The 14131-nt window shown below is 40.5% G+C and overlaps 3 protein-coding genes across 6 annotated transcripts; all 3 read left to right on the top strand.

The window, feature by feature from the left end:
• Positions 1–97: 97 nt before the first annotated feature.
• Positions 98–2759, top strand: pnrc1 (proline-rich nuclear receptor coactivator 1). Its single transcript, XM_041064440.1, has 2 exons — positions 98–722; positions 1672–2759. Exons 1-2 carry the CDS (start codon positions 378–380, stop codon positions 2146–2148), a joined length of 822 nt encoding a protein of 273 aa, XP_040920374.1. The 5' UTR covers positions 98–377; the 3' UTR covers positions 2149–2759.
• A 1647-nt stretch (positions 2760–4406) lies between these two features.
• LOC121199598 lies at positions 4407–7074 on the top strand. 4 transcript variants are annotated; one of them, XM_041064436.1, is made up of 7 exons: positions 4407–4736; positions 4974–5279; positions 5422–5685; positions 5923–6060; positions 6152–6192; positions 6376–6444; positions 6779–7074. In XM_041064436.1, exons 1-7 carry the CDS (start codon positions 4664–4666, stop codon positions 6890–6892), a joined length of 1005 nt encoding a protein of 334 aa, XP_040920370.1. In that variant the 5' UTR covers positions 4407–4663; the 3' UTR covers positions 6893–7074. The 4 variants fall into 4 exon arrangements, with proteins under 4 accessions (XP_040920370.1, XP_040920371.1, XP_040920369.1 ...); XM_041064437.1 differs by having other exon boundaries at positions 4971–5279; positions 5971–6060; XM_041064435.1 differs by having other exon boundaries at positions 4971–5279.
• A 2325-nt stretch (positions 7075–9399) lies between these two features.
• LOC121199931 lies at positions 9400–14052 on the top strand. Its single transcript, XM_041064947.1, has 9 exons — positions 9400–9421; positions 10193–10393; positions 10575–10901; positions 11959–12234; positions 12415–12741; positions 12880–13167; positions 13338–13424; positions 13528–13556; positions 13871–14052. The coding sequence occupies exons 1-9, from the start codon at positions 9400–9402 to the stop codon at positions 13937–13939; spliced, it is 1626 nt and encodes a 541-aa protein (XP_040920881.1). The 3' UTR covers positions 13940–14052.
• Positions 14053–14131: the final 79 nt, after the last annotated feature.

The raw sequence follows: 14131 nt of genomic DNA, 5'->3' as shown, positions 1-14131 counted from the left end.
TTATGCTGTTGTGAATGAACAGTCGTCGTTTTAATTTGAAAGAAATAACCGGAAGTTCTATCTTTTATTGTGGCCAGCCATTGATATGCTTCTGCTTTTACAAGCTCGCTAGCATAGACGCGCCATCTCGGAACAAGACGTCTGTCGATAATTTTTAGCAGCAGAAATAATTAAAAATTGATAACATCACGCACAGGAACTTCTGAGACGACAATATAACGTTATATTCGTTAATCAGTTCTTTCTGTGAAACGACACTTTGGATAAGAAAGTGTTTTACCCACTTAGCTAACTGTTAGCTTGTGACGTTGTTAGCTAAAACAACTTAGCTGCAGAGGAATTTCACAGCCTGTTTATGTTTTCGCCACTTCAGAAAAATGTTGGACGGATCTTCGGCTCACAGCGATGAAGCCAACATCGGCAACGTCGAAAACAACAACCCGGTATTGTTGATTTCCAGCAGCGATGGGGTGAACACGGGCAACAAAGCGAGGCAGGCGCTACTGAAGAAAGGAGGGAGGAAGCTGCGGTCGACGGCGCCGCTGCACCACCACCAGAAAGCTCCGAGAAACATCCCCAACATCCGTCTGTCCGACCACAACAACAACACTCTGACTGCCTCAACTGCCAACAGACCCGCGGCTCAGCCCGGTACCGAGCTCCCTGCCGGTACACAGACCGTACTGACCATCCATCATCTCAAACAGGGAGCCAAGAAAGAGGTGAGCTCTCGGTTTATAGATGTCATTATCTTTGGTGCTGCAGCTCTGTTCAGCCTAAAAGGATGAAGTATATGATATTTGCAAAAATCTTTATTTGTGAAGTAAATACAGCTGACAATAAATGTACTAGTAGGGTAGAGTAAGAAGAAGTGTAGTATTTTCCTGATACATAGAGTAGAAGTGAAGTACAAGCACCTCAGGTTTTATTTTTTCACTATTTTGGACTGATTCTGAAAATAGCCAGAATTTGAAAATAATGTTTAGTTGCCCCTTTTTTATGTCACTATTTTTTAAATTTTCATGCGTTCTTGGAATAACATGCCTTTAATTGTGCTGAAATCCACTGTTGTGCCTGAGGCAGTTTCAGGTGACGTAGTTACTAATCCTTGTGATAAAGTAGTCATGTGAAAAAATGCCCCAGGTTGCACATGGCTGACAGGCTCGTCTGTAAAACAAAGGAAGGGAGGAAGCTGCAGTTTTCGAAACACTGAAAAGAAACTGCGTCACAAATTTTTATGATGCAGGAAGTTTAACAGACTTTGTTATGAAGCAATGGGTTATTGACTTGTGTAAGTCTGCAGTTACTATGGGTAGGAGGTTTAGAGGACAGAAAGAACGGACATCCACACATCTGGGACGCTGGAACCTGCAAACGTTTGACATTTTGCTTAGAAAAGCAACTGGAATGATTAATTATCAAAATAGTCCACCACTGATGTAAATAAGCAGCTTTTTGCTAACGAGTTTACCACATCAACTTACATGGTAATGATATGTCATGTCACCTGGTCGGAGTGGCAAAATACAGATTAAAACAGTCTCTGTTTTCAAGATCAAATGTGAAGTTTTACACTCAACATGATGATATCAGTTATGTTTTCAGAAGTTCAATAACAGGATTACGTTTCTCCTGCCGTTGGATTAATAACTGTTTGTTTCTGTTTTATAGCTGCTGAAATCCAAAGGTGGCAGGTTGGAGCGAGGGACTGTGCAGCCAGGAGGCCAAACTGCCCGCAACCTTCCCAGACACGATCAGATGACCCAAAATGTGAACACCAGGAGCCACAAGCCCAAGCAGGACCAAACACCTAATGCTTCTCACACCACAAGGAAGAAAGATCCCAGCAGCCCGAATAAGCCCTCTTCTCCCCACCAGCCTCCATCCCGAGAGCAGAAAAAACCTCTCCATGCCTCCAACAACTTGAAGATCACGAGCGCATCGCCTGCTGAAACCGCGCCCGAATACCTCAAAGATGGCGAGAAAGTTTATGCTGGAGCTAAGTTCAGTGAGCCGCCCTCACCCAGTGTCTTACCTAAACCGCCCAGTCACTGGGTGGGAGAAAACGAGCCTCAACACAGCAACCAAAGCCGAGAGCAAATGACTGTTCATTTAAAGTCGCTGCTGAAGGTTCAGGATACATCATGACCACAATCTGGATTTTCAAATTGGAGCAGACCTATCGGATATGTGATTAACGACGAATGCCAACAATTGTAAAATTTATAATTCACTAAATGGAGTTTGGCCTTGAACACACTGCAATACAACATAGGGAGTTTTTATTAACTTTAGTATAATTTCCCATTAGACGACACGCTGCCTGCATTTGTGAACATTTTGGAGATGTCGTGTTGTTGCTGTAGATCCGACCGACGTGCTGCGTATGTCGTGTGTTTATCAAATGTTTTTTGCCTTTTTAGTTTGAGGAAAGAGAAAATAACATTTGTGGGAGGAGTTAACGTTAAACATAAAGGAAAGAGGGCAGAAGGAGTTTAAGGTCGTCTCCAGCAGCAACACGCTCAGTGTCTGGCGTTTACATTATGTGAGACGATGATGGCACTGTCTGTGTGAACACTTTTGAAGAGGCAGCCTTGTGTTGATCAACTTTTTAAAGGGTTTGTGTAAATGTACATAATATATTTGAAACATATATTTGTGTATATTTTTCCTTGTTATTTTAACTGAGATTCTAGTTTTGTTACTGAGGTTTTTTTTTTTTCCAAAAAAAAAAAAAAAAAGAAAGAAAAATGTCCCCTGCAAACTGAGGCACTTTGTTACAGCTCCTTCAGTGTGAGGCACAGTGGATGTAAGAAAGACTTTTCTTAATGATTTGCACTGAAAACAAACGATGGGGACGGACAGGAAACCCGAGTTTGCTGTTCCAAAGCTTGACCAGCCACTTTGATGAATTCACTGACCAGCTCAGAGCACAGGAGCGGACCCCCAGGTCCCTGCTGGTCACCATTCGAAATGGCTCCGATAGCGGACAAATCAAAAAGCCACGGTCAGAATTTTACCAGCTGGTGACTGAAGTTCTTCCCCTTCCCTGAACACGGGTCCAGCCAGCTGAAGGCCCAGAGTTGAGTCAGGGGCTGTGAGGCTGACGAGGCTGTTGAAGCCTCAGCGAACTGAAGAGAAGATGACAATGTGAGAAGTCTCACGACCAGCTGCTGCAGAATGCCAGTATCCAGCCTCCAGACTGAGTGCTTTTTCTTTAACTTTGCTGCACTGATCCAGAGTACGTCCACATTAATCCGGCTAAATTTAAAAACACATTTTTTTCCTCTTTGTTTCAGCATCTGTCCACAATGACCAGATGTTATACTCGACCGAAAATAGAGCTTTTGCAAAACCATGTTTGAGTCGGTGAATCATAACACGCTGCCGTAAGAGGGCAATCTTTATTTGCTTCTGCTTTTCTTTGTGATTGCTCAGACAGTATAGAGGATCACACAGCACAGCTGGTGTTACTAACCTGTGTTGGTGTTGATTTTGTCAGCAGCTGAAATGTTTAGTCAGCTGACAGGAAAATAATCTTCAGTCATTCTGATAATCTGTCGTTTGTCCAAGCAAAAACATTTCCTGGTTTCCAGCTTCAATTTCTTTTCTGTTTCGTAGTAAACTGAATATATTTGGGTCATTTCAATGTGTCACTCTGACATATTGATTAATCAGTGATGAAAGTGAGTCCAGTACAAAGCAGACGTTAAGGTGTTTCAGTGTGGACGGAGATCTTTACCAAAATGACAGGAAAACACTGGTGGAGATACTCAGTGTTTTTATGTGTAATCACGCGGCTTCATGTGGATGTAGTCTGACTTTGTGTATTATGTTGTTTTTAAAGGGGACTTGTTTTCACATACTTCATTTCACATACCTCTTCTTTACGTTTTCATTTCTCGAGATACTTCAGAGCACATTCATGTTTACCAGGAGAGCAGTGTGTGTTGAATTTCTCACAGATGATCTTGTGATTATTTAACATGGTTGTTTTATTTTGTCCTTTAACTTTAATGGTTTCTGTGGATGCAGGCAGCAGCTGGATCTTGTTTTTGTTTTTTGTTTTGTTTTTGTTTGTTTTTTTACCTCTGTGATGTCACGTAAATGGAAAATTGTATTAATGTAGCGAAAGCTGCCCGTTTTATTGCAGTGTTTTAACATTATTTCATTCCAGCCATAAGCATAATGCTAAACAACTCACCTCCTTCTCTCAATTTGGGAAAAAAGTTTTTATGAAACCTTTCATATCTAAATTACATTAAAATATTGGTTACCCCTACTATATGTTTCTTTATGTTTATTACTGGCCAAGGTGACTGACACTGACACCTGTCTGTCTGCTGCAGCCGTAGAAAACAACAATGTTATCAAACCTATTTTCCTACAGAGTTAAACCAAAAAGAGAGAAATCTCATTTAGCTTGTTTTTTTTTAATAGGTTTAATAGGTTATGTTGTCCTGTCAGTGATCCTCTGTCTGATTAGGCGTCTAGTTAACAAGCTCCACCTCTGCAAAGTCAACATCAACAAAAGAGACAAAAATAAAAAAAAAAGGAAGAGAAACCTCTGTAATCGCAGGAAGTACATATGCAAAACCTTCAGTAGAATTATTTTAGAGACTTTAAAAACTTAGAGCTTAAACACGGACTGGAAGACGACAGCATGATGATGATGATGATGATGGCTCAGATGGGTTATGTGCCTTTATTTCTGATAGTGATGCTTCAGTTTACAGGTAAGGACGCGTAACATCTGAATTGCATTGGAAAAAAAGGTTTATCAGTGTTAGTAACTATATTTACTGAATGAAAGTTGCTCATTAACCATCATTTACAGTAAGTCAGGCTGGAACATTGATTGTGTTGAACATGATTTTACTGGAGGACGAGACGCCTTTGAAAACTTCTGATGTTGATCTTCTCAATAAGTAGTTTAATTTATTTTTCATGCTTCTCTTCCATCTTCTCAGCAGAAGTAACAGGAGAGAAAACCTCCTACTTACTTGTGAGACTTGGAGAGGAAGTGTCTTTGCCCTGTACACATGTGAACTGTAGCAGCCCTGAATGGGTCTTCGTTGGTTTAAGAAACAAATCAGCAAAAAAAAAGCTGGTTGAAGACGGGCAGATTGTTGACAAAGTTAAATCAGACCGACTGCGCCTTAACGCGGACTGTTCCCTGATTTTAAAGGAGGTCACAGTTGAGGACGTTGGTCTGTACGGCTGTAAAGATGTCAGCTCACATGGTAAAGTCTCAATGGTTCATCTGTCTGCTGTTAAAAGTGAGTATTTACATCCTAATGTTTTCCGGCTCAAACTGTCTTGTTACAACAACATTACTGAGACTTGAGGATAATTCTGATCAGCGATCACAGTGATTCAGTTAATTTTACTCTTGTTCTCTTTATCTCCACCTTAAACCAGTGTCTGAACATAAGGATGAAGATAAGGTGATGTTAAACTGCTCTGTGCTGACGCATGACGCCTGCAAACACAGGGTGGAGTGGTTGGATGGAGATGTGGAGACAAACTGGAACACATCACGGTCTGACTGCTGGGCCACCGTGACTTTTCTGGAAACTCACTTCAGTTACAAATCAAAGAGCTACGACTTATTGAAGTGCAACATAAAACATACTTACAGTGGAAAAACACAGCAGTTTACCTTCAGACCTCATGAGAAAACAGGTGGGAATATTATTCGTTTGATGACGTTTTAAAAATTTGGTTACAGCAGATGTTTAACACAACATCTGCAAACGGTGATGCTTCATCAAACCTGCAAGGCTGTAACTTCCTTTCCGCATGGCCATGCATCTTAGTATGAAAGAGGAAACTGAAAGCGATTGTTGTTTTCAGGAAATCAGTGAAAGTTCTCTCTCTTTCTGTCCTTCTGTCTTTCTCTCGGCTGTGTGTGTCAGTCAGTGTGTTCACACACACACGTCTGCGTCTTAAACCTTTCTCTCTTTTCAGATTGGTGGTGGTTGTACATCATTGTAGCTGTGGGTTTCCTGGCACTCGTGTTAACTGTTGTAGGAGTCATGAAAGGGAAAAGAACTGAAGGTGAGAAAATTTGCAGGTGAAACTTTTATAAAACAACAAGGTTTGAAAACCCTTGATTTTCACTGTGACGTCGTCTGTTTTGTCTTCTCAGGGAACAAAGCCCAGACGGATCACAACGCTGTGAGCTTTGAAGTAAATAATCAAACACCACAGCCAGAACAAACTCACACTCACTGTTGTTTGTATTTGTTCTCTGAAATGTGTCCGGATGAGACGCACAGCGGCTCTTCAATCTCATTTCCTTTTGACGATGATACAACTGACTGACCACAGAATTCCAGTCTGAGCTGTCTTTGTGTTGTGTTCACTGCGTAGGCTGATCCTGAACGTGGTTTATTCTACGTCTCCATCAGCTACACCGGAGCGACCAACAGTGAAGTCCGGGTAAGCTGTCTGATCGGTTATACTGGTGATGTCATAGACTTTTCAGAAAAGGAATGTCTGTCTCTGTCTCTGTCCCTCTCTCTGTCTCTCACGGTCTCCAGAGGATGAATCCTGATGTTTGGTCAGGACCAACACGTCAGCGTCACACACAGGACATCAGATAATCATATCAGCTCATAAATGCTGCAGCAAAGTGAAAATTTCAGTCGTTATACGGCAGCATGTTCAGGATTTTTGGATTCGGGATGTGAGGGGAGTCTGGTTATTGTGCTTATGTTTTGTGTTCATGAATTTGTCAGTTTGTGTTTAATATTGTTTCCCTCTTGTTTCACAGGTTAGGGGTGATGGTGATGGTGGTGATGAAGATGTTGCAGTGGTCTACAGCACTGTGAAAGCTCCCTCCTGTTCTGCTATAGGCTCCACTGACCTCTACGCTAATGTCAACTAACCAAACATTTAGGAAGACAAATAAGTTCACAGTTCTGCCACATTTCAAATGTAAAGTTTGGTTTGTTTGTTTGTTTGTTTGTTGGTTTTTTTATTTGTTTGTTTGGTGCAGTGTTTTAATGACTGACATTTATTTTACTATGATAATTAATCCTAATGATAAATAAAAAGAAATAATTTTTACTTCTTTTTTTACATTTATGTTTCTCTGTTACAAGTGAACTGTATTTCAGTTTCCAGGTTTTACTGCTGTGATAAGCTTTTTATCCAGGAGGGGGCGTAGTACACTGACTAGTCGCACATTGTAAAAAGTGAAACTAATAACTCATCAGTCATGTGGCTTCCTGATAAAAACAGTGAGTGCTCACTGATAACTGAAGTTTGGTGTCAGTTCATCAACATTAGTTTTTAATTTATTTATCTGTTAGTATTTTTTCTGCACCATAATTTTATTGTCTTTCCTTTGCTGTAAATTTAATATCACTCGCTGCAGCTGAAGCAGGTCAGTGCAAAATTCATGTCAGACAGCGAAGGAGGACAATGAAAACAGAAATAAGTGACATAGGAAGAAAAAGAAAGCGAGAAGGAGGAAGTGACACCTGTGCTGTCACAGGAAGGAGATGCTACACTCATCCAGAGACTGACACAAACATGAACACTGAAGAGTGACATTTCAGTGAAAGTATGTAGATTTGGAAACAAACTCGCTCTTTCTTCCAATAACAACACTCCACCGTTCAGTCGAGTAAAGGTCAAATCAGACTAACTGATGGTGTGTTCACGTTCTGGTGACTCACCTGTGAAATGTCTCAAAGACTCAGCAGCCTGCTGTGAGGAAGTATCTGAATGTGTTTGGTTTCCTCTCGCTAAAACATGGGATGGAAGCCTGAAGGAGAGCTTTCATTGATTAAGAACTCACCTGATTTTGATTTTTATATCAGTGTGAATTGTTGAGCCATGTCTGTTTTATTCTGATGTGGGCAAAGACATTCAAGTCATCAAGTCATTTGGTGTTGTTAATATTTTTAGTATCACTGTGTGGGCTGATCCTGAAGATGATGCTTTCTAAACCTCCATCAGATTCACCAAGAAAACCCAGAGTAAAGCCTGGGTAAGCCGTCTGATTGGTTACACTGGTGAAGGTCAGTTACACCCACCGACTTTACATGTGCTCTGTTGTTACCATCAGACCGAGGCGTCAGCTTCACAGATGTCGGAATTTAATGAGCAGATTAAAGTTGCAGTCAAGCTGCAGCAATTCTGTTGTTAGACGGCATTAAAAACAAAAATACAACTTTATTTTTTAACCTTTCTACATGTGTACAAAATGTGAACATCACTTTACAGGCTCAAAATCCTTTTTGACTCTAGGCTGATCCCATAGTTGGTAAAAACAGAAATGATGCAGTGATCTACAGCACGGTGCAACTTTCATCTTCTTCTGCTGGAGCCTCCAGTGATCTCAGCGACCTCTACGCTACCATCAGCAAACCAAAGAAATAAGTTTTTACTCACGTAATGCAACATGAGAACAGTTTAAAGGTTTCTTATTCATGTTAGTCTTCGCAGAATGATGATAAACATGAAGTTAACCAAGTGTAATGTGGTGAAACTGTTATGTTGCTGGTTTTGTGGATTAATTGTGGCAAAGTGAGAAAACAGTGAAGTAAACAGACAGTTCAGCAGACATGAGGCCTGAAGCTGCTCTCTTCACAACTCTCCACAGTCAGAGGAGGTGAGTTGAGGGTCCCTCTGGTGGTGCAGAGGGTGAGAGACAGGCAGACATATTGGACACAGGCTCTGCTTCTGCCAGAATCCACTGATCAGAAACAGCATCAGCTTATGATAGAAATTAGTTCAATGCAGCTCCTTCATTTCATTTTTAATAAGTAACTGAAGCTTGAGGAAGAACTTTTTAAATTAACTTCCATTTTGCACCTGACGTCCTGCTGTAGCTATAAAACGAATCCAGCTGTTTGTCATTTACTCACTCATCTGTGTGTTAACCAGCTCTGCTGCTGTGTGTTTGCAATAAACACTTTCTATAGAACATGACATCAGTCTGCACATTTATCTCAACAAACAATCTTCACACATTCAATTTCTTCTTCTATTCTAAATGAGGTGAAAGACGTCATTGAAACAAATGCATCATGGGACAGGACACAGCGTGAGTGTGAGGAGTTTTCATATGGTTTCCTTGGTGCAGACTTTAACTGGACAAAATCCTGTTCCACATGCACAAACACATTTCTCTCTAGTCAATAACTGTCTGTCATTTCTCATTTCAAGGCAAAGATAAACTGTTCTGCTCCTTCTATTTGAATTTCACAGAACAAACAACAAAAAATAGTCACTGAGAGGAAGTGACATCATGCTAATCACAGGAAGTGTGAGATGTACCTTTCCAACAGATGCACTATTTTAGAGACTCTAGGCAGTTGAGGGGATGCAACAGACAGAAGGAGCACGATGGTCGAATTCACATGGATTAAAACGTCTTTATTAATGATCCTGCTGCTGCTTACAGGTAAGGATACAGGTACAGATATGAATGACAGCATCATTACACAACTCAACTTCACATATAATGTTAATGGTATATTATTAACTAAGCTGCGTTTATGACCAGTCACATCTGCTGTTTGTGTTTGAAGATGAGACACATGAACAAATGTTGAATCTAAAATCCTTCTCACATTAACTGAAACGTAACAGACACATTCTGAAATCAGAGCATTGTTTTATTTCTCATCTTCTCAGCAGCAACAGGAAAGTTTTCTTCATTCACCGTCAAAGATGGAGGAGATGTCACTTTGTCTTGTGAAAATGTGATGGATGATCAGGGTGAATGTAACAGAACTACCTGGATCTACAGCGTTTCAACAAACAGAGCAGAGCTGGTTAAACATGGTCAGATCAGTGAAGAAGCCAAATCTAAATCAGACAGACTGAGTGTTACAGAGAACTGTTCTCTGGTTATAGAGAAGGTCACAGTTCAGGATGTTGGTCGTTACATCTGCAGACAATTTAACAAATCAGGACAAAAACAAGATCCAGACTCTGTGGTTCTTCTGTCTGTTGTTACCAGTGAGTATTTCCATCTTAATGTTTTCAGCTCAAACTTTTGTTAGAAAAACAAACTGAAACATTCCAATAATTCTGATCACACTGATGAAGTTTTACTCTTGTTGTCTTTCTCTCACATTGTCTTCATCTTCACCAGTGACTGGACGTAAGAATTATGATAAGGTGACATTGTCCTGCTCTGTGTCCACACATGACTGGTGCACACACACAGTGAAGTGGTTGTATGAAGGTGAAACTGTGGACGAAGGAAACAAAGACATAGAGACACAGTCACAGTCTGTCTGCTCAGCTACTGTCACGTTTCCTTCCTCTTATCTCAAGAAGCCAAAGTATGATGAGCTATTTAAGTGTGAAGTGACTGATGGTTACAGCACAGAAGAGAAGCTGTTCACCTTCAGCCCTCAGTCCTCAGGTGAGAACAGGAATAATTACAAACTACAGTTTTTATATTACACATTTTAAAGTTTAGGATGACACAATTTTTTGGGAGTTTTGGAAACAAAGGATGAGACTCACTGCTGAATCTAACATGATCCTCACACAAGCTGTCAACATAAAATATCTCTGTGTCTCATCTCTCGTTTTTTTCACAGCTGTGATTGGACAGTTCTCCTCTGTCACTGTCAGAGATGGAGGAGACGTCACTTTGTCTTGTGAAAATCTGTTTGATGATCAGGATGAATGTGACAGTCCTGACTGGACCTTCAGACGTTCAACATACACAGCAAAGCTGGTTAAACATGGTCAGATCAGTGAAGAAGCCAAATCTAAATCAGACAGACTGAGTGTTACAGAGAACTGTTCTCTGGTTATAGAGAAGGTCACAGTTGAGGATGTTGGTCGTTACGACTGTCGACAGTTTGATGAATCAGGACGGCAACAAGGTCCAGACTCTGTGGTTCATCTGTCTGTTGTTACCAGTGAGTATTTCCATCTTAATGTTTTCAGCTCAAACTGTTTTGTTAGAACAACAAACTGAAACATTCCAATAATTCTGATCACACTGATGAAGTTTTACTCTTGTTGTCTTTCTCTCACATTATCTTCATCTTCACCAGTGACTGGATATAAGGTTTATGATAAGGTGACGTTGTCCTGCTCTGTGTCCACACATGGCTGGTGCAGACACACAGTGAAGTGGCTGTATGAGGGTGAAACTGTGGACAAAGGAAACAAAGACATAGAGACACAGTCACAGTCTGTCTGCTCAGCTACTGTCACGTTTCCTTCCTCTTATCTCAAGAAGCCAAAGTATGATGAGCTATTTAAGTGTGAAGTGACTGATGGTTACAGCACAGAAGAGAAGCTGTTCACCTTCAGCCCTCAGTCCTCAGGTGAGAACAGGAATAATTACAAACTACAGTTTTTATATTACACATTTTAAAGTTTAGGATGACACAATTTTTTGAAAACTTGGAAACAAAGGATGAGACTCACTGCTGAATCTAACATGATCCTCACACAAGCTGTCAACATAAAATATCTCTGTGTCTCATCTCTCGTCTTTTTCACAGCTGTGATTGGACAGTTCTCCTCTGTCACCGTCAGAGATGGAGGAGACGTCACTTTGTCTTGTGAAAATGTGATAGATGATCAGGATGAATGTGACAGTCCTGACTGGACCTTCAGTGATTCAACAAACACAGCAGAGCTGGTTAAACATGGTCAGATCAGTGAAGAAGCCAAATCTAAATCAGACAGACTGAGTGTTACAGAGAACTGTTCTCTGGTTATAGAGAAGGTCAGAGGTGAGGATGTTGGTCGTCACGACTGTCAACAGTTTGATGAATCAGGACGGCAACAAGGTCCAATCTCTCTGGTTCATCTGTCTGTTGTTACCAGTGAGTATTTCCATCTTAATGTTTTCAGCTCAAACTTTTGTTAGAACAACAAACTGAAACATTCCAATAATTCTGATCACACTGATGAAGTTTTACTCTTGTTGTCTTTCTCTCACATTGTCTTCATCTTCACCAGTGACTGGACGTAAGGATTATGATAAGGTGACGTTGTCCTGCTCTGTGTCCACACATGACTGGTGCAGACACACAGTGAAGTGGCTGTATGAGGGTGAAACTGTGGACGAAGGAAACAAAGACATAGAGACACAGTCACAGTCTGTCTGCTCAGCTACTGTCACGTTTCCTTCCTCTTATCTCAAGAAGCCAAAGTATGATGAGCTATTTAAGTGTGAAGTGACTGATGGTTACAGCAAAGAAGTGAAGCTGTTCACCTTCAGCCCTCAGTCCTCAGGTGAGAACAGGAATAATTACACACTACAGTTTTTATATTACACATTTTAAAGTTTAGGATGACACAATTTTTTGAAAACTTGGAAACAAAGGATGAGACTCACTGCTGAATCTAACATGATCCTCACACAAGCTGTCAACATAAAATATCTCTGTGTCTCATCTCTCGTCTTTTTCACAGCTGTGATTGGACAGTTCTCCTCTGTCACCGTCAGAGATGGAGGAGACGTCACTTTGTCTTGTGAAAATCTGTTTGATGATCAGGATGAATGTGACAGTCCTGACTGGACCTTCAGACGTTCAACAAACAGAGCAGAGCTGGTTAAACATGGTCAGATCAGTGAAGAAGCCAAATCTAAATCAGACAGACTGAGTGTTACAGAGAACTGTTCTCTGGCTATAGAGAAGGTCACAGTTGAGGATGTTGGTCGTTACGACTGTCAACAGTTTGATGAATCAGGACGACAACAAGGTCCAGACTCTGTAGTTTTTCTGTCTGTTGTTACCAGTGAGTATTTCCATCTTAATGTTTTCAGCTCAAACTGTTTTGTTAGAACAACAAACTGAAACATTCCAATAATTCTGATCACACTGATGAAGTTTTACTCTTGTTGTCTTTCTCTCACATTATCTTCATCTTCACCAGTGACTGAACATCAGGACGATGATGAGGTGACGTTAAACTGCTCTGTGTCCACATATGAACAGTGTAAACACACAGTGAAGTGGCTGTATGAGGGTGAAACTGTGGACAAATATATCAAAAGCATGATGATATTACCGTCTGACTGTTCAGACATTGTGACCTTTACAACTTCTCATTATATTTACAAATCAAAGAATTCTGAGTCCTTCAGGTGTAAAGTGACAGATAACAACAGTGGAAACGTGCAGCAGTTTACCTTCAGTACTTCTGCCTCAGGACAGGAAACAGGTGAGAACATGATGAACTGTTTACAATGATCGTTCACTGAAATACAATAAATGAAAATTGGAGCAGTTTTGAAAAAGGATGTGCATTTCTCTCTTCTTTGAGCTGCAGGACTTTGAACAGAGCAGAAAGCTGCAGTCACAGTGTTTTTCATGTTCTCATTCTCTGTCCAGGTTGGCTTCGTGTTGTCATTGTGACAGTAGGTTTATTAGTGCTCATAATATCTGTTGTGGCAGTGAATACATGGAAGAGAACTGAAGGTGGAGAACATTCACAGATGAAACTTTTAAATAATCAGCAAGTTTAATGAACCTGGATTTTACCTGTGGAAGCTAAAATCAAGTCTCTTTTTTCCATTTTCAGGGAACAAAACACAGATGGATGAAAACAATGTGAGTTTTGAAAAGAATCAATCAAATTTGATTAAATTTGACTTCAAACACTTCTACAGGAACCAGTCAGGACACCCAGTACAATCTCACGCTCGTTGCTGTTTGTATTTATTCTCTCCACATGTGTCTTTAAAGCACATGTAAGGACTGTGAGATGCTCAGTACAAACCTTCAATCTGATCCAACTATACTGAGTCACTGGTGCTAGATTTTTTGAGGTGCTGGAATTCACAGTGTTTCTTTTGCTTGTATAATTCTGTGTCATTGAATGTTGTGTAATTCATGTGTTGACCTGTTTGTGTGTTGTTTTCCAGGTTCTGAGTGGAGATGATGATGATGCAGTGATCTGCAGCTCTGTGAAAGCTCCTTCCTCTTGTGTTTGAGCCTCCGCTGATCCCTGTGACCTCTATGCTACCGTCAACAAACCAAACATATGATTAAACAGTACATTTACATTTTATATCACCACAGTTATTTTGCACTCATGACTGATCAGTTTTTTGTTTGTTTTTTTTGTGTGATTATTTTCAGGATATTCTGCTGTAAAAAGCCCCAGAGTGTGGGGCAGCTGCAGA

Source organism: Toxotes jaculatrix, chromosome 19, assembly GCF_017976425.1.
Source record: "Toxotes jaculatrix isolate fToxJac2 chromosome 19, fToxJac2.pri, whole genome shotgun sequence".
Taxonomy (NCBI): Eukaryota; Metazoa; Chordata; class Actinopteri; family Toxotidae; genus Toxotes; species Toxotes jaculatrix.
This window is presented reverse-complemented; position numbering and strand designations above follow the sequence as displayed.

Bases quoted from the DNA above. Each gene is read 5' to 3' on its own strand.
- LOC121199598 (XM_041064435.1), top strand. From the start codon at position 4,664: ATGATGATGATGATGATGATGGCTCAGATGGGTTATGTGCCTTTATTT. The intron at 5,280-5,421 runs GTGAGTATTTAC...ACCTTAAACCAG, and splicing joins TCATCTGTCTGCTGTTAAAA to TGTCTGAACATAAGGATGAA. The intron at 5,686-5,922 runs GTGGGAATATTA...TGTGTCAGTCAG, and splicing joins CAGACCTCATGAGAAAACAG to TGTGTTCACACACACACGTC.
- pnrc1 (XM_041064440.1), top strand. From the start codon at position 378: ATGTTGGACGGATCTTCGGCTCACAGCGATGAAGCCAACATCGGCAAC. The intron at 723-1,671 runs GTGAGCTCTCGG...TCTGTTTTATAG, and splicing joins AACAGGGAGCCAAGAAAGAG to CTGCTGAAATCCAAAGGTGG.
- LOC121199931 (XM_041064947.1), top strand. From the start codon at position 9,400: ATGATCCTGCTGCTGCTTACAG. The intron at 13,168-13,337 runs GTGAGAACATGA...TTCTCTGTCCAG, and splicing joins TGCCTCAGGACAGGAAACAG to GTTGGCTTCGTGTTGTCATT. The intron at 13,425-13,527 runs GTGGAGAACATT...TTCCATTTTCAG, and splicing joins TACATGGAAGAGAACTGAAG to GGAACAAAACACAGATGGAT.